This window comes from Trifolium pratense, linkage group LG3 (genome assembly GCF_020283565.1).
Source record: "Trifolium pratense cultivar HEN17-A07 linkage group LG3, ARS_RC_1.1, whole genome shotgun sequence".
Classification (NCBI taxonomy): domain Eukaryota; kingdom Viridiplantae; phylum Streptophyta; class Magnoliopsida; order Fabales; family Fabaceae; genus Trifolium; species Trifolium pratense.
This window is the reverse complement of record NC_060061.1, coordinates 43,376,818-43,396,336: the sequence shown is the minus strand read 5'-3', so window position 1 is coordinate 43,396,336 and position 19,519 is coordinate 43,376,818. Positions and strand designations below refer to the sequence as shown.

At 32.1% G+C, this 19,519-nt stretch overlaps 3 protein-coding genes across 3 annotated transcripts; all 3 read right to left on the bottom strand.

Moving 5' to 3' along the window:
- Window positions 1-5,217: 5,217 nt before the first annotated feature.
- LOC123912934 (cyanelle 30S ribosomal protein S10) lies at window positions 5,218-8,215 on the bottom strand. The gene is made up of 3 exons (XM_045963530.1): window positions 7,940-8,215; window positions 6,954-7,013; window positions 5,218-5,857 (listed from the first exon to the last, which is right to left on the bottom strand). Exons 1-3 carry the CDS (start codon window positions 8,150-8,152, stop codon window positions 5,546-5,548), a joined length of 585 nt encoding a protein of 194 aa, XP_045819486.1. The 5' UTR covers window positions 8,153-8,215; the 3' UTR covers window positions 5,218-5,545.
- Window positions 8,216-8,717: 502 nt separating this feature from the next.
- On the bottom strand, window positions 8,718-11,173 carry LOC123912933 (cytochrome b561 and DOMON domain-containing protein At5g47530-like). The gene is made up of 2 exons (XM_045963529.1): window positions 10,439-11,173; window positions 8,718-9,429 (listed from the first exon to the last, which is right to left on the bottom strand). The coding sequence occupies exons 1-2, from the start codon at window positions 11,120-11,122 to the stop codon at window positions 8,884-8,886; spliced, it is 1,230 nt and encodes a 409-aa protein (XP_045819485.1). The 5' UTR covers window positions 11,123-11,173; the 3' UTR covers window positions 8,718-8,883.
- A 2,485-nt stretch (window positions 11,174-13,658) lies between these two features.
- On the bottom strand, window positions 13,659-19,237 carry LOC123912932. The gene is made up of 6 exons (XM_045963527.1): window positions 17,943-19,237; window positions 17,426-17,511; window positions 17,205-17,327; window positions 16,289-17,083; window positions 15,590-15,806; window positions 13,659-14,537 (listed from the first exon to the last, which is right to left on the bottom strand). The coding sequence occupies exons 1-6, from the start codon at window positions 18,256-18,258 to the stop codon at window positions 14,062-14,064; spliced, it is 2,013 nt and encodes a 670-aa protein (XP_045819483.1). The 5' UTR covers window positions 18,259-19,237; the 3' UTR covers window positions 13,659-14,061.
- Window positions 19,238-19,519: the final 282 nt, after the last annotated feature.

Here is a 19,519-nt window from a genome sequence, read left to right as displayed (position 1 = left end):
AAAGAAGCAAGTTAGATGATAAGAGCAAGAAATGTGTCTTGCTAGGAGTAAGTGATGAATCAAAGGCCTACAAATTATATGATCCAGTTTCCAAGAAAATAATCATTAGCAAGGATGTGATTTTTGAAGAAGATGTATGTTGGAACTGGGACAACAACAAAGATGAACGCAGAGTAGATGTTTTAGAATGGAAAAATGATTATGAAAATGATATTGAAGAGGCAATAGAAGGAAATGAAGAGGTAGGTAATAATGGCAATGAAGAGGAACACAACAATGGCAATGAGGGAGGCAACAATGATGATACAACAAATTCCATTGAATCCAATTCATCTTCTAGTGAATCACACGAAGATGAATCACCAAATATGGTTGAAGGGAGGGTACGAAGACCACCTTCTTATTTGGCAGATTATGAAACTGGTGAAGGCTTATCTGATGAAGACAATTTAAATGCAATGATGATGCTCACCGAAGATGATCCACTCTCATTTGAGGAAGCTAGAAAGAGCAATAAGTGGAGAGACGCAATGAAGGCGGAAATTGAATCAATAGAAAAGAACAAGACTTGGGAGCTTACAATTTTACCAAATGGAATCAAACCAATTGGAGTTAAGTGGATTTATAAAACTAAACTCAATGAGAATGGACAAATAGATAAGTACAAGGCGAGACTAGTGGCGAAGGGGTATGCACAACAATATGGAGTTGACTACACTGAAGTCTTTGCTCCAGTGGCCAGACTGGATACCATTCGATTGATACTTGCTTTGGCTGCTCAACACAGTTGGGATGTTTTTCAGTTGGATGTAAAGAGTGCATTTCTTCACGGTGAACTTAATGAAGAGGTATTTGTGAAGCAACCATTAGGATATGAGAAGAAAGGTGAAGAAGATAAAGTTTACAAGCTGAAAAAGGCTTTGTATGGCCTTAAGCAGGCACCAAGAGCATGGTATAGCAAGATAGAAGCATACTTTGTTCGAGAAGGCTTTGAAAAATGTTTTTGTGAACATACATTGTTTACAAAAACAAAGGAAGGAAGCAAGTTGTTAATAGTAAGTCTTTATGTTGATGATTTAATATATACTGGGAATGATAGGATTATGTGTGAAGAATTTAAAAATTCAATGATGGTAGAATTTGACATGTCTGATTTGGGAAGGATGCGGTATTTTTTAGGAATTGAGGTAATACAAAATCCAAATGGGATTTTTGTGTGTCAAAGAAGGTATGCTCATGAAGTCTTAGTGCGGTTTGGAATGAATAATAGTAACTCAGTGCAGAATCCTATTGTGCCAGGAACAAAGTTATCAAAAAATAATGAAGAAACCAAAGTTGATGCAACTTTATACATGAAGATGGTTGGCAGTTTGATGTATTTGACTGCAACAAGACCTGATTTAATGTATGGAGTAAGTCTCATTAGTAGATTTATGTCTTGTCCAACTGAATCTCACTGGCTTGCAGCAAAAAGGATACTAAGGTACCTCAAAGGTACAACTGAATTGGGTATTTTTTACAAAAAGGGAGACAACTCAAACTTGGTGGCATACACCGACAGTGACTTTGCCGGTGATTTGGACGATCGAAGGAGCACTTCTGGATTTGTTTTCTTGCTTGGTTCTGCAGCAGTGTCTTGGTCTTCAAAAAAACAACCTATTGTGACGTTGTCGACTACTGAGGCTGAATATGTAGCTGCTGCATCTTGTGCTTGTCAATGTCTTTGGTTAAAAAGGGTATTAGAGAAGCTTGGTCATAAAGAGAAAAGGAGTACTATGATTCAATGTGATAATAGCTCTACAATAAAGCTTTCAAAGAATTCAGTTTTTCATGGTAGAAGCAAACACATTGATATCAAATTTCATTTTTTGAGAGATTTGGTAAAAGATGGAGTTGTGGAATTAAGCTACTGCAATTCTCAAGAACAGGTTGCAGACATAATGACAAAGCCAATAAAATTAGATCAATATTTGAAACTTCGTAAGATGATGGGAATGGTTGAAGCATCAAAAATAAACTAAATGCATTATGCATATAGTTTAAGGGAGGGAATGTTAAATATTTTGTGGTTATTACTATTAGTATGTTTTAATCTGTTTCTATTATTAGGAATATGACTTAGTATATGGTCTCCACATAATAAAGGCTTGTAACGTGGTGACTTCTATTTTGTTTTTCTATTTTTGAGTCAAGTGTAATGCTATATATATAGCAAACTCTTATTCTTAATATAATAACAAGGCATTCTCTCTTGTATTCAATATAATAGTTATTAGTTTATAACACTTTCATCCACCTAGGATTCAACAATGAGCTCCAATGGTTTCAACTTGTATATTGCTGTTGAATATACATTCAACACTACCATTGTGGGTTAGGAGAAATATTTACTTAATATTTGGTCCAATTTGATCACACATATAGTTGAGAAAAAAAGTATAAAAAATAATAATTAAATAATATGTATTTTAAAATAATTAAATGATGTATTGTTATGTGTGTTTGACCAAATTAAGACTAAATATTAAGAGATCATGCAAGTACTTCTCGTGTAGATAGCACCGTGTATCTGTATACCGTTGCTTAAATCAATTGCTGGCACTTATTATAAAAACAATTAATTGTACTACCCAACTACGGTATGTTAAAACCCAACGGATATATTTTGAATTGAGTGGACAATTTTATATTTAAAACCCAACTAGTATGTTATTCATAATTTTTCATAGTCATTTAATTTTTTTTCTCTACACATTTCTTTTGTCATCTTAATCTAAATCAAAGCAACCCAAATTTTCAAAATTCTCTTTCTATTTCAAATTCACAAAATAAACCACACTCCATATCATACACCTTACTCGTATCAACATCCACAATTTTCATCTCAATCAACTATGAAGATGCATGAAGATTATTGAAAGATAAACCCAAATGGCTTGCAGGTTTAATGGAACCTTCCACAAAAAGAACAAATAATTCAACTTCAAGAGTATATTCATCATCTTCTAATCCACTTACACCAACGAGTAGCGAATATAATCTATCATCACCTTCTTCGTTATGTCGTTCAATGAGTCAAAAAGCGGCCAAAAGGAAGGAGAAAGAAAATCTTGCGGAAAAGTCAATCCCTTTGAAAAAAATTGATGATTTGCAAGATGACTTAAAAAAACAAATAGATGTAATGTCAGAATTTTCACGTAATTGGACACGTATTGAAGAAGAAAAACTCGAGATGAAGAGGGAAATGTTGAAGATCAATTATTTGCAAATACTCTCAAAAGATACATCAAATATGAATCAAAGACAACTACAAGCTCATGATATGTTGTGCGACATGATTAGAGAAAAATATGGACTTAATTGATATGATTATGTATGTTTCATAGTTTTTAGATTCTTATTTAACTAGCTATTATTTAACTAGCCATTAAAATATATGCTTCATTTTTATTTTGTCAAAAAAATATATGTACTTCATTTTTATGATTATGTATGTTATTCAGACTAGCCGTTAAAATATGTACTTCATTTTTATTTTGTCAAATATATGTATTCAAACTAGTTGTTAAACAACCTTTCCCAAACCAAACTACCTTTCCCAAACCAAACTGTGTTTTTTGGGGTGAACCTGAACTAAATTCTTTTTCTCTTTTAACACTAATTTTTTATATACAATTATGAATTTCATAACAGAAATGATAAAATTCCAACATTGAAATTCATAATATCACCACAGTTATGGATTTTAAACAATAATATTTGTTTTTTTTTATTCCTGTTGCATTAGAGAAATTTTGAAAACAGGAAATTATTGCGTGAGAGAAATTCAGTGAAGGTGAGACAGAGGCTTTTTTTTCTTGGAAAAAAAAAATGAAGTTAGATACCAAAGGATTCAGTTCGGTTCTTAACAGTTCAGTATAGTTATTTGCAGTTCAGTAATCGTTACTGAACTGTGTTTGAAATATAGATTCGGTTCGTGAACTCGTAAATAAGTTCAGTTAATTTTGGTTCGATTCAATACAGTTCGACAGTTCGGTTTAGTTGGCAATTACTTTGAACACTGTCCTAGTAGGGTATGTTCAGATTCTATAATCCAAAATTCAACATGTTTAAATTATAGAATCTAAGAGGGTTAATATGTCAACAAAATATAGAATCTAAGAGGGTTAATATGTCAACAACAAAAAAAAGCGAGGGGAGTGAGAATAATAATAATAATAATAATAATAATAATAATAATAATAATAATAATAATAATAATAATAATAATAATAATAATAATAATAATAATAATAATAATAATAATAACAACGGAAGGAGAAAATGGAGAGAATAAGAGGAAAATTAAACCATTTATAATTTGGTTTGATTAAAGAATAACATAGGAGAAAAAATTAAACAGAGAAAAAAGAATATGCACCGAGAGTGTAAAATAATTTTACAATGTGAACCAATACCAACCATATTTTCCGTCACATCACCCCACTAAACCTCACTTTCTTAATATAATGTGGAAGAATGCTTCATTTTTATTGGTTATCGGTGTAAAATTAATTTACACTGATGGTGCGTAGTCTTTAAACTCTAATTTGAAACAATAGATCATTCAAAATAAATAATCCGAGTTTGATTCTTAAAATGGCACATGTGTGAGGCAGTATGATATCTTATTACTGAAGGTTAGTCTCATGCCAAAATATGAGCTGCCAACTGAGAAAACAAATGCCCTAATTATGGTTCATATGAAGAATGGGTCAATGAGCCATGCAAATAATCCATTCATTTGAAAGTATAGTATAATAATTGAAACCAAAAGGAACATAAAAAATGCCATAAACTAGACATGATATCAAAAATAGCAAGTGAAAGCAAAACATCAATTAGGTAGTACAATAGAATTGAATAAATAGTCATTCAAGAATTCCAGCAGTATACAAGATCACCATCTCATATGGGGTGGGATGGGTAGCTCAGCTGGTTAAGCTAGTTGAGCTAAGGGTTAAGGAGCAGGAGGAGGTCCAGGGTTTAAGTTCTGGCAAAGGAGAAAAAACTAACATAATATAATACTAACAACTAACATTGCTTATTAAAAAAAAAAGGATCACCGTCTCATATATCTGTCGTTTAACTGATATGCCCTATCGAAATACGAATAGGAGAATTATCGAAAAAAGGGTAAGTGACAGAATTTGAGATAGAAAATATGGGACAGAGAAATAGCATTTCAACTCAGTAGAAATAAATTCATGTGCATAATTTGGAAGAATAACATAATTGTGCTGTGTCATACTACAAGACTTACATTACATTGAATAGGATAGGATATGCAAATATCTATGCAACAACAAGAATAAACTTTCTAAAAACTTAGTTGAAGACAGGAAGCGAACGCAAACAAAAGTATCGTTTGAATTGTTCAAAGTTCAAAGAAATGGATTCAGAGAGTGAAATACATGATATCTGGCAATTATCTACTCTTTTGCTATTAGTAGCAAGTTGAAGTTGACTCATATTCAAGATGCTTATAAACCTGAAGCAAATATCTTCAGAGCTTGACCTCGACATCGACACCAGCAGGAAGATCGAGTTGCATAAGAGAATCTATTGTTTGAGCTGTAGGATAGAGAATATCAATGACACGTTGATGAGTTCTGACCTCGAAATGGAACCGAGCATCTTTGTGTACATGTGGAGATTTAAGGACACAGTGAATTCGCTTCTTGGTTGGTAAAGGAACAGGACCCATTGTTTTTGCATTGGTAGTTCTTGCTGCATCCAATATCTGCTTGCAAGAATCCTCTATCAAGGGCACGAAGTAAGATCTAAGCTTGATTCTGATTTTCTGCTTTGGTGCCAGCTAAGAATAGGAAGAAAGAAACAAAATCATCATATGATAGGGTTGCCGTCAAAAAAATCATATGATAGGGTTATATGAGAATTCACGGAATATGATAAGCATGTCATGAACTGTGTTAATTCGTATTTCTGTTTACATACAAAAAATTCAAACCATCCTTAAAATAATATTCTAAGTCACAAAACTTTAAGTTGCTTTTGGATCATTTTACCAGTATAATAGATAAAAAAAATTCATAAAAAATAATCTAACATCTAACAGGTGATGACGAGTCCATATTAAGTAAATGTACAAAGCCTTAGGAGAATGAAACTTTATGAAGTTGTTTTAGAATAATGATGATAACAAATCATTGGAATAATAAAATAACGTGTATTAAGTATAACTCCTTCAGTTCCTTCTCATTAACAATGTAAGCTTCTCTGACCTTCAGTTTCTTGGATGAAACTGATGAAATAAAACAAAAAGAGAAAACAAAAAAAGAAACAACAAACACTAAATCATGGATTCATGGAGTAAATACTCAAATTAGTCCTTGAAATTGTAGGACGGTATCAATTTAGTCCCTTAAATTTTCGATATTCCAAAACAATCCCTGGAATTGTAAAGTTTTAATCAAATTAATTCATTCCCTCGTTGGTATCTGTATGGACTAGAATGACATTAAGTTGGAAATATCTGAGATCAATTTAAAACTAAGTGAATAATGTGAGGGATCCATTGGATAACAAATCAAAATCGAGGGACAAACTTGATTAAGGTTTTGCGATTTCAAGGGACCATTTTGGTATATTGATAATGTAAGGGGCTACATTGATCCAACTCTTCAATTTTAAGAATAAATTTTGGTATTTACTCCTAAAGCATTCCATTCATAGAAGTGAACAAAAATCACACGAATTCATGCATGATGCAATGTCCAACAATGCATCGATCGATCAACTTAGATTGAAATGTCCAATAATTTCATTACAATTACATATTCAATTAGTGTGTAAAATGAACATTTGGAATTGGAGCATCACATTTAAAAAAAAAACCAAAAACCAACAAATATCAACCAAAATTTGAAAATAGTGAAAATCAATCAACATACCAAGTCTGCATCATCCCCGATGGTAATTGATGAAGTGCTTGGAGTCTCCAAATCATCAACCTAAAACACCAAGACATTTTCATTTCATCACCAAGGATACTATACTAACTTAAAAGAGCTCAAAACATTCAGAAAAAAGCAGTGCAATCTAAACCATAACAATGCTGAGGCCAGTGTAACTCGTATTTACTAAGCATACTCAATAACCAACATTTTTTTTTTGTTGATATTAACCCTCTGTTTCCCAGGGAGGGGAAGGGGCCCCCGGTAATCCAGAGTTCGTCCGCGAGGTAAATAAAGTCTGACCAAGAATTGATCCCATCAGGAATCGAACTCGGGTTCTCCCAAACGATAAGTCTAACCAACATATTAAACTACAAAAAAATTGACACAACATTGCCATACATTTTTTTGCATTTTCCCCTTTACTCTCTCCATGAAGCTTAAATTATGTAAATTCAACCCCCATTGCTTTTCATATTTTCAATTTACACATTTTATAAACATAATTAATCAAGCAATGAGAAACTCTTAGGTTATCACAACCTATGTATCAATAGATCGAAGGCGTGTCTGGTGTCTAAGACACGTCAATGTCAAACACTAACTCACTTGGTTACATTACATCTAATCACTTCCATTTTCATAGTATATGTCTCATTTCACTTTTAGAATAGCAAAATTTGATTCTTGTTCAATTGATTTTGACATATTTAAATGCTTTCAAGTATAATTGATTTGCCTCTAGAATTAATTCTAACTTGAAACTTGAATTTGAAGTTTTTGCCTCTACAATTGATTTATAATCTACAAATGATACACAGACACTCCTCAGATTAGGTGTGTCCCGGTGTCCAACACCGACCCTTATTGATTACATTGAGTTATGTCATTTTCTCATATTATTATCAAGGTGTCAGTGTCGTGTCCGTGCTTCATAAACATGAATGAAATTGGAAAAAGGATAAAAATGTAAATTCACAAACCTGAAAATCAGTGTTACCAGACTCAACATCTTTTGTTACCTCAGAATTCAGCACTTCTGGAGCAGCATGAACAGCGGTTGATAATCGAAGAGATTTTGGGTTACTAGAGAGAAAGGTTAAACATTGGAACTTAGGTTTAGAAGATAATAAAGTTGAAGAATTGGTTTGAGAAACAGAAGGAACAAATGTTGCTGATAGAGAAGAAACTGCCATTGAAATTGAAACCTTTCTCTGAAGCTAAAGATTGTGTTGCGAAAACGAATTATCCTTAGTTTTATTTTATTTTCTATTTTTTTAAATTTATTTTATTTTGTTTTGCAGGCTTGGATCGTTTAGGCCCATAATCTAGTGATTCAGATTTGGGTATTGCTAACTCCACCCACCCCTTCAATTTAGTACCCCACATGTCTCTCTCTGTCACATTTTCATATTTTAGTTGTTTTCGAAAATTTATTTCTAAAATATTTTTATTTCATTTTCACATATAAAAAAAAAAAATTGAATAGAGATTAAATTTTATTCATTTACTATAATTTGTATTTTATTATTTACACTATTGATCAATAATAAATCTCTAAGACAGGATAAGATAACTCTTGTTCTACGTACTATGTTTGATTCTGTCTTGGACTGGACAAGTTAGGGGTCAAGGAAATAGTTAAAGAACAAAAATTCTTATCAATCACTATATCATAAGACAAGTTTTTGTATAAGTACAAATTGTCTAAAATATTAAAATAACTTTTATTTTCGTACAAACATCTTATAAGCATGAGTATAAAGGAAATGACAATGATGACTAACTTTTATTTTCATTCAAAAGTATTTTACATGCATGAGTATAAAGGATACTCGAACACATCAACGAGTAGAGATTTTTAACCTAAATAAACAAAATAACCATCAACATTTTGAATACAATCACTAATAAACAACGCTTTAACCTATACATCAAGTTCTTGAGTCGTCTTCTTCTTCTTCTTGATCAATAACCTAATCCAAGTTACCACCTCTAAAACAAAAGCACTTAAACCCAAAAATCCAATTACACAAGCATAAATATATTTCCACATGACATCAATACCCTTTAGCCTATAAACCAAGATGTCGAAGCCTTTGAAGACATTCCATATAGCTAAGATAATAGTTGAATAACCAACTATAATATGAAAAATGTTCCACCATATTCTATACTTGTGATCCTTCTTTGGCCTAAGACAAAATGCAACACAAACTTGAGCAAGTGCTAAAGTCATTAGAGTGATTCCAACACATCTATGTGGAGTGTCATGTTGTCCTGGTTGTTTTCCCAAATATAAACCAGTGCCAAAACCAATAGTGCCAATTAATAATGCTAGAGATTGACATGCTCTATGCAAGTGAAACCATATTGGTCCTATTGATCCATCAAATGACTTCAAGTAGCGAGCTAATATTACTCCAATTGGCATTAATGTTCCCCAACCTACAGCATTCAATATTCCATGTACCTGTTGAGACAAAGTGTACGTAATTAATAAACCAACAAAAAAAATTATGTACGTAATTAATTACTCCCTCTGTCCCACAATAAGTGAGTCAGTAAACTGTGTCACACGTGTCAATACATAATTTGACGATTAATATTTTTAATTGTATAATAGTAAAAATTATAAAAATGTGATATTTTGAAAATACTCATCGAGATGAATCCAACAACAAGATATGTGAATAGTGCATATAATCAAAATGACCCACTCATTTTGGGACGGAGGGAGTAAGAATCTAAATATATATTTATTTGGAATTTTTTTTTATAACCCTCTGGTTCATAGGGGAAAGGGACCCTAATAGTCCAGGGTTCGGTTGCGAGGTAAGTGACTGGCCAAGAAATTGTTCCACCCAGAAATTGAACCCAGGTTCTCCCGAAATCCATTTTTATTGGTGAAGCTCATTAACCACTTGAGCCCAATGGCTTGATTTATTTGGAGAATGTTAACATGTGCACATATGACACATGTTAAGGAATTAAAAATAGAAATATGTTTTAAAATTTGTGCATTTTAACTTTTCAAACATTCAATTTTTTGTATCATTAAATGTTGAATTTCTATATTAAGATACCTTAAGATGTGCCCTATATGCACATGTTAACAATATATAATTTTTTTTTTGACGTATGAAATTATTTTTTGTGTGTCTATATTTACATGAAATTATATGATGAAGATAAGATAACATATATAAAATTTTAAATTAATATAACAAACCATGTCACTTTTTTAAAACAAACCTTTCCAAAATTACATAAAAAAAACCTTTACAAAAAAAAAAAAGTTGTTTATCCAAAAAAACAAAGTTGAAATACATATTTGAAAAATAACAGCATTAACACATCTACAATATTAATTTTTAGAGTTTCCATATTTTTCATGTTATATCATCATTAAAAAATAGAAGATGGTGACCTAAATTAAAAAGCAAATTAAAACAAATAAAATAAATGAGTATGTTACTTACGTTTCTTAACATCGTTCTTGACTTCAATTTTCCACCGATATTCTTAGAAACGATTGCTGATTTAAAATCCAAAATTCCAAAACTTTGAACATTAGGTCCTGTCATAGCATGTGCTATCAAACTTCCATCATCAGAAACTAACCCTTCTTGCCAAACGTGATTAACCAAACTCAGGTTTCTAGGAAGTTCCAAACGAGCAAAAATCATCATGCTACCGTTTACATACATTCCGGACACATCGTAAATGGGAAAACTGAGATTACCCTCTTGTAACATAGTTGAATAACTTGTTATCGACGATGTATACGCTTTGAAACCTCCATCGGATCTTCGATAGCCGATTAGGGCTTGTGATCCTATCATACCCTTTGAAGTAGGGTTTATGGCCCAAGCAATCCAACTTGAATCTTTTGCATTATTTTTCTTGAATGCAATATCAACTTTGTTAGTTTTTGGATAGTAGTTCCAATGCAAAGAAGATTCTAAAACGGGTAAATCGTTGCATGTTGCGTAGCTAAGGTTGTTTGGGAAAGTGTATGTGTTGCATGGTTTTGAGTTTGTAGGATTTTGATTCTTTTGAATACTATGATGAATGGTTCCAAGATTTGAGAAAATACATGGTTGTATACCTTTGACTTGAATGAAGAATGTGAGAAACAAGAGAAGTTTTCGAGTGAAAGCCATGATTTAAGAAATATTTGATTAGCTAGGTTTGGAATAATGAAAGATTGCATTGCATATATTTATAGGATACTAGGTCATATGTTAAGGTTTTTAAAAGATTAAGCTTATCATCATTGAAAAGTAAGAGGAAGTTTTAATCCTATCTTATCTTGCAGTAACAAATGTATTTATTTGAATTTGATTTGATAAATTCTAGGAAATAGGTAACAAACTTTTTTTTCTTCTTTTAATCATGTACAAACTTATATCGTGGCATTTAAATTTCAAAATTAAATTTAGTCAAAAAAAAAAAAACAAAATTAAACACTGGATCCGGTCCTTTTTTTAAAGTGTTGAAAAACTCACACAGATCGGAAACACATTTAACATAGTTATTTTCATTTAATACTCTTATAAATTTAAATTTATTTCATGTATACCCTTATTTAATTACTCTTTATTCAACTAATTTACTTAATATTAAACTCTCTCATAATAATTAGAGGCATAAGTGAAATTGAACATTTAAAACATTTGAAAATTGGTTAAAGTTTCTTATAACAATGACCAATTTTTTTCTTCCAAATTGTTCCTTATAAAAAGGATAAGAGGGAGTATCACACTGTTGTTTGTTATTTATTATTTTTTTCAACATAATTATCACTTTTGGGTTAAATTTTATTTGGTAAAATATTTTTATAAAAGTATTGATATTTTAATACAAATTTATCATAAATAGCTTATGAAATTCATATTTTTTTAATAATAAAAAATTATAATATGTAGAGACGTGATTTTTAAAATTTAATTATCTTAATAATAATAAACTTTTTTTTGATGAAATATAATAACAAACTTAAAAAACGAAAAAGAGAAAAACAATTTGTCATTCAAAAATAAACTTAAAAGGCGATATAAACAATATTTGGATATTCATAAAAAAAATAACAACAAAGACAAAAAAAAAAGATAAGACCAACTAATTTTTCTAATAATAGCAAACTAAAAAAATAAATTAATAACAAATTAAAAGAGATGTTTAAAAAAAAACTTAAAAAAGATAATTTTCATTTTTTTAAGTCACTTATAATGAAAAAAAAGAAGAATAGGATTATACTTACATCGCGGCCGAACTCTGGACTATTAGGGCCCCTTTGCCCTAGGAGGGTTACAAACTAAAAAAAAAGTCATTTATATTGTGTTTTCTTCATTATCACTTATATTATTATGAGATATAGGTATACATGGGAGTGTTTAAATGTCCCGCTAGTTGGATGTCTACTCACTTATTTTATGAACTTTATCAAAACTAGCGGGCTAGGCACGCGCGTTCCGCGCCTGCATATGTCTAACTTATGTCCAATTAAAAAAGATATGTCTTATGTTATGGTGAGTTTGTTAATAAAAGATTTTTGCTGCTAAAAAAAAGATGTGTCTTATGTTATGGTTAGTTTGTTAATAAAGATTTGTATTGCTACTAACAAAAAAATCAACGATATTATTGATATTATGAAAAATCCACACCAAAACTTATGTATCCTCTTTATATATAGTATAGAATAGATATAGATTATATTTGACCTCACTTCTCCTTAAAAGAAGTAGAAAAATATACGTAGGTCAAACACAACCTTAGTCAAACATACGAAAACCTTTTGGTGTCCAAAATAAGTAGCATGATATTATAATTATATGCTATGAAGCACCGACACTTCTATGATTAGACGTGTCGCGGTGTCCGACACTCGTATGGTACTCGTACGACACGTGTCGGATAGCTCGTACATGTGTCGGAAAAAAACTCAATTTTTTCTTTACTTTGACACTCCTTTGATCGGTATCGGACACCTGTAGGACACTCGTACGACACGTGTCGAACAAATGTCCCAAAAAAAATTATTTTTTCTTTGCTTATACTCTTCTTAGGCACATATCAGACATATTTATAAGAATTAAAGATGTGTCGGGACAACAATATTGATAAATGAGGGATTGAAGACATTACATTTTGATTACAATATTTGTAATTTTTTCGATAGTAGATGGGTTAATAAAGGTAAAATACTATGATATCTTGTTTTAAAACTTTTTTAACAAATAACTTACTCAAATTATATTTACATGTATATATTTTTATTCTCGATTTATATGTTTTATAAATATGTAGCGGTGTCGGTGTCCTATATTCTTTACATAGCGGTGTTGCGGTATTCGCATCGTGTCACGGTGTCCGTGTCAGAGTCCGTGCTTCATAAATTATATGTCTTAATTAGTATTCAATGAAAAAAAAATGATAAGTTAATTATGAAGTTTGTTCTACTTTTCTAGTTACTAGTTAAAAAATTTATCGTGGATTTGAGTTGGTTAAAATTTTTATCTTGGATTTGAGCTGAGTTCGAAATCGGCAAAATTGGATAAAATTAAAAAGGACTAAAATCAAAATTTGTAAAAAATATACTTAACCCCTAAAACAAAGATATTGCTCTTAAGATGGTCAAGAATTTATTTTTATTTTTTAAAAAAAAGATGCTAAAAAATGTTGTATCATAATTGAAACTAGTCATATAAAATGTGAAATTACTCAACAATATTTGTCTCATACAAAAGAAATCTACTTTCTACTACAACCAACTGAAAGGACAAAAACTCACACACTCCTAAGTTACACTCAACACTGTACATCTATGAAGGCAACTAAGGAAGTTAAAAATCAATCAGCTTAACCATATCCCTTATAACTACTATTTACATTACATTCTAACAGACTAACATTAAAACACAGATTACAACAAAGCATGAAATGATGGCAAAACTCTACAATCAGCACCATGGTTTTAAATAGCGTCTGCAGTCATGTTGTGAATGCAGTCGTAATAGTAGCCGCAATTGCAGTTGTGGTCCGCAATTTAAGACTATGTTCAGCGCCATCATATGTTTATGCACGACATCTAAAAAATTGATTACACAGCCACATCCATTAGTTCTACACCTTTACAGTCAGCTCCCAAAGTCACAATCACCTCCACAACGTCGCTAGTTTCATCATTACCATTCTTGTTATCACCATTCTCATTGTTGTCCTTATCATTATTACTACCATTATCTTCAATATCTGTAATTTTTTCTGAAGGGTTATTATCATCTTGGACAAAAACCTTATCTTCAGCAACACCATTGCATACAAGTTTCTCTTCAACAATATCAGGTTCATTAGACTTCTCACCAGCAGGAACTTCATGGCATGAATTTGCAAAACTAACTGAGTCTGCGTCTTTAGCCATAGATGGAGACATGGTGAGGTTTGTGTTAAAGCTATTAGTGGTTAATATAGTTGGAGCTATATCAGGCTTTGCCTTTATATTAATCCAAGTGCCGCCTAACCAATCTCTAGATATTCTTAAATCCTTCTTATGTACTGTCACTTGCAAGCTTTCACCTGATACGACAAAAAATAATTCTATTAGAAGCGGAGTAGATCAGATGGAGGGTAGTCAAATCACTAGGAGCAGCAGAAGACCTAGAAAATCTATAAGAGAAACTATTAAGAAAAGATCTAGTGACTATTGAGTTTAACAGAGATATGGTAAGGCGCCATTTAATCCATGTGGCCGACCCCACTTAGTGGGATAAGGCTGGGTTGTTGTACAAATTGGAGAAGGATGACAAATTTTAAGGCCTGTTTGAATTGGTTTATTTGAACTTATCTACTAAAATAACCACTTGTGAGATTGTTCGGGAGAGCTTATGGAAATAACTTGTAGCATGTTGATAAGTTTCATTAGCTTATTTCTATAAGTTTTCTAGGATAGCTTATGACAACAGCTTATAGTTTATGTAAAAACAGTTTGAATTTATTTTAGGGTTAAATATGTGTTGGTCCCTATAGTTTCCCAGAATTTTCGTTTTAGTCCCTGAAGATTTTTTCCACACTTTTTAGTACCTGAAGTTTCTCCCGTCAAGGTTTTTAGTCCCTAGTTTTCATTGAACTCGTGCATATCATTCGAAATTTTAAATTTTTTTCTGCGCTCATGTTTAGTACATTATATGAAGTTTAATTTATTTTAACAAGAGATGAATTAAATATGAATTTTTTTAGTTTTTTGCACATAAAATTCATAAATAATTTATCTTATGTTAAAAAAATCTAAATTTTTATCAGAGATGTTCTTATAATATTATAAACATGAATATAAAAAATCATTCAAAAATATGAAAGTATACAATAGTTTGATTAAAAGTAGGGACTAAAAACCTTGACGGAAAAAACTTCAGGGACTAAAAAGTGTGAAAAAAATCTTCAAGGACTAAAACGAAAATTCTGAAAAACTATAGGGACCAAAAACATATTTAACCATTTATTTTATCTTTTTTTTTTTTACAATAATTTATTTTATCTCTTGTTATATAAATAACGTATATGCATGCGATAGGGGCTTAATTTATCCAAACATGGCCTAAAGGGATAGATGTAACGATAAAACAGCATACCAGGAAAGTAGACTTGAACACTGTCATCACCACAGTTGTCAATTGTAGTTACAACGCCCTCCCACCAGCCATCACTCCACCATGCATCAACGGCGGTTCCAACCTCGACAATCACTTCTTGTTCTTCATTAGGTGGAGCTGGCCTGATGGTCGATCGGCCAGGTTGCCTCATCTCAAGTTTATCAGGCTTGGCCAACTTAAAAGCAGGGATCCACTCCTAAAAAAAGGAGATCAAGATGAAATTTTGAATTCAAAAGTGAGGAGAGTAAATGTTATGCATTAAGGGAAATTAATCAATCATTTCTTTGGAATATTTTGTTTTACATTTGGGGCCTTAGCTCTATTTTTCCAAGATATATCTCTAGAGGCAAAAACAATACTCCTTTTAATGAGAACAATTGGGAAAAAATTTACTAATATTCCATTGAAAATTGAAATGGTCATTCATTTTGGGAGACTTTTTTTACAAATGAATCACATATTGTTGGACAGTGGGAGTAAGATTGCCTATAATAGACCATCTATATTGGTTCAGCCTTCTCTAGATCCAGTCATAGCAAAAGGTTTTATAGCATCATACTGCCCTTTTATTAAGATAAAAACTTAAATACAAACCCATTTTTTTAAGTACATATTAAAGATAGCTTCAAGTACTAACATAAAAAATGAAATTTGAATCTCTCAAAAGTTTGATTATACCTCAAGATTTCCACTTCCATCTTCATCTTGAACATCATCATATTGAACTTTCAGCTGTTTCCGAGCTACCTGTAGAACTGTACACCTAAACCAACAGCCTCGGATGCCACTATCTTGACTGAGTACCTCTATCTTGTCATCAACTTTGCATGTCATGTTATACGAAGGTTTACATTCAACTTGTTTCAAAGAAAGCAATCTCCCATCTGGCCTAGCATAATTTACAACCTGAAAAGTTTGGTATCCCATCATTTGATTACTTCTAATCAACTTCCTAACCCCTTGTCGACCATTACTTCTACTCCTCTTATCTCCGCTCTTTGTATCATCACCAACATCCAAATCGTCATCTTCTCCTGTGAGGCTGTTGCTCTGAGACTCAGTATTGTTGATAGTATCAACTTGCAAGGCAGAAAGAGCTGGCTGAGTATAGTAGCCGCGCAGTTTACTTAAGTCAAAGGGCTTGACTTTGTTGCCTTTTAATTGCCGAAAGCACAAATGTATTCTGTCTTTGGAAGTGGGAGAAAAATAAGGCGTGCATTTTTCATAATGTTGACGAGTTAAGACTGTGGCAGGTCCGTCAACACACTCTGCACTGATGACTTGAGAATAAGATGTGATGAAAACTTCCCGAGGGTGAGGATTTCGTACGGGAATTGCACCCTTGACTTCCTGATTGTGGTGAAACCACCTTACTTTAACCTTTTTCTGCCCCCTCTTGTCTTCATACATATCCTCTAAATAAGCAACATAATGGTTCTCTCCATTGCCCATGACGAAGACAAAGGATTGAATCTGAGAATCAGAAATAATGTAAACGCAAGATTAAAAAACCAATCTAAGTATTATGTTTGTATTGCATCACAAAAAGTCTACAATGATAATTCTCTTGATTTTTAGTTCAAAGGCTTCTTACTCCTATTTGGATGCCATTCCGACAAAAAGACGGATAATGTTTGAGCTGTTTGCCACATGTCCACGCAAGTCCTGACCAAGCAATGTCTGAATTGGATAATTTGGAGTTACTCGTTGGAATGTCCTGAGAAAGAGGAGTATGTGTGTGTCAAAAACATTCGTCCGAAACAGCACATGAATTAGAGAAAGAAAATAAGGAAAAATAAACAAAAAGGGTAATACCTTGTCATCCACCATTTGTGCACTAACTTTTTTGACACTGCCATTTGTGATCCCATGAGCTAGTGCCAAATTATGAGCAGGCCATGCTGTAATTTGAAATTCAAAAAAATTGATAAATTTACTTAAACTTCTCTTCTACTACAGATAATGGCAAAAATATTTATCGAACCATATAGATAATGCTGCTGTTTCACATGTCTATATCATTTGATTGCATCACATAAAACCATCGCATCCTTGTATTATTATTATTTTGCATATTATCGTTCAACCTACAATGATCCAGTGTTGCTAAATAGCGGCTATAGTGTCACATTAGTGCTAAAACGTAGCAAAATTTGAATAGATCACTATTGCTATGCGATACACTATTCATTTAGTATAAAATGTTGTCAAATATATTGCATAGCGGAATTTGAACAAACGGTTGTTTTCAGCGATTGACAACACTACAATGATCAAAACAACTATATATGGCAACACTGGATCAGATGAGAACTAGCAAATATCAACTTACCATTTCTATCTTCCTGCAGATGCTGCTTTGATAGCATCGACGTTAGCCAATCAACAACCTCTCTTCTAGATCTCCATTTGAAACCAGGTGGAACTTCCAATCCACAAATTTCCAGAAACTCCTCAGCAATAACATAGCACATATGTCTAACACTCCTCTCAGTGCCAATAACTGCAAGGAATGATTCTCCAGCAGAATCCTTAAAGTAATAGTGAACTATACGATGTCCACGCTCTTGTGAAACAAATTGTTCTTTCCATTCCACAAAACACCGATCATCTACCGTCATCTTGAAGATAATACCAACACTAGACATACACTTGATGTCAAAAAAATGGTAATAGAGTCCAATCTAGACCCTTAATTCAATTGTCACAAAGCAACAACCTTATAGCATACCATCATCATGAAAAACAAATAACCCTCACAAAAACCTCAGTTACCTCACACCTAGGAAAAGCTACTAAGGAAAACACAAAGATGCTTAAAGTTACAACATAAGACTAACCAAAATCCTCAAAATAACAGTACAATCATGAACCCTGATTAAACATATATGTCTTTCCAAATGAAATCTAACAACAACAACAACAACAACAACAAAATATTTAAAAAAATCTCAAATTTTAAAAAGGGATTTGGCAATCAAAGAAAAACATCACCTAAAATGACCCCCTTTTTCCCCTCAATCTCAAAAACCTCAAAAGAGACAGGATCCTCTGCAAATATAGAAGATCCTCTGAATTGACTAAAGCCAAAAAAAAGCTCTGTCTACAATCAGATCAGAGAAAAACCCTTCTGAAAAACTGATCCGGATGCTGAAAAACCCAACAAGCATACATAGGACTATTGAGTATTTGGGAGCTAAAGAGATGAAAAACAAGCAAAATGGGCAAAAGGGTATCCAAATTTAGAGAAAGAAAACGAAGTTTACAACATAAAGATTGAATCTTTAGAGCAAAATCTTGAGTAAACTAGCTGGTGTTGAGAGTGAGAGAGTAGAGAAAGAGGGGGTTGAGGTGGGGGTGGTTGAATGAGAACGTGGAAGAGAGGATGAGGTTAGAGATGATGATGATGATAAAGAGGAAGAAAGAGGGTAGCTTGAAATTGCCATGGACATGGCCATGGAAATGGAGAAGGTTGCAGAGGGGGTGTAGATGTGAATCCAATGTAGGTGGAGGGAGGTGAATTAGAAATAGGGAGGAAGGGGAAGTGGGGACTTTGTTGTGTGTTTGTTGAGTAGTAGATGTAAATAAAACGATGAAGATTTTTCTTTTAAGAAAAAAAAATGAGATAACTCTATTTGTTTTTTTTAATAAAATAATAAATAATAATAATAATAAAAGGATATGTTGCTCAGAATTCATGTGCACCATACAAGCTGCTCTCTTTTTTAAGAATTGCAAGCCAACTTATTTTCAATATTGAGGATGTATTTTTGCCAAAAATAGAAATATTGAGGATGTATTTGGTTAAATATTTTAATTAAGTGCTTATATATATAAGAAATGTAATTTTTTTCATTTAAATAGATCGATATTTTTATATATACATAGAAGAAAAAAAATAGATGGATA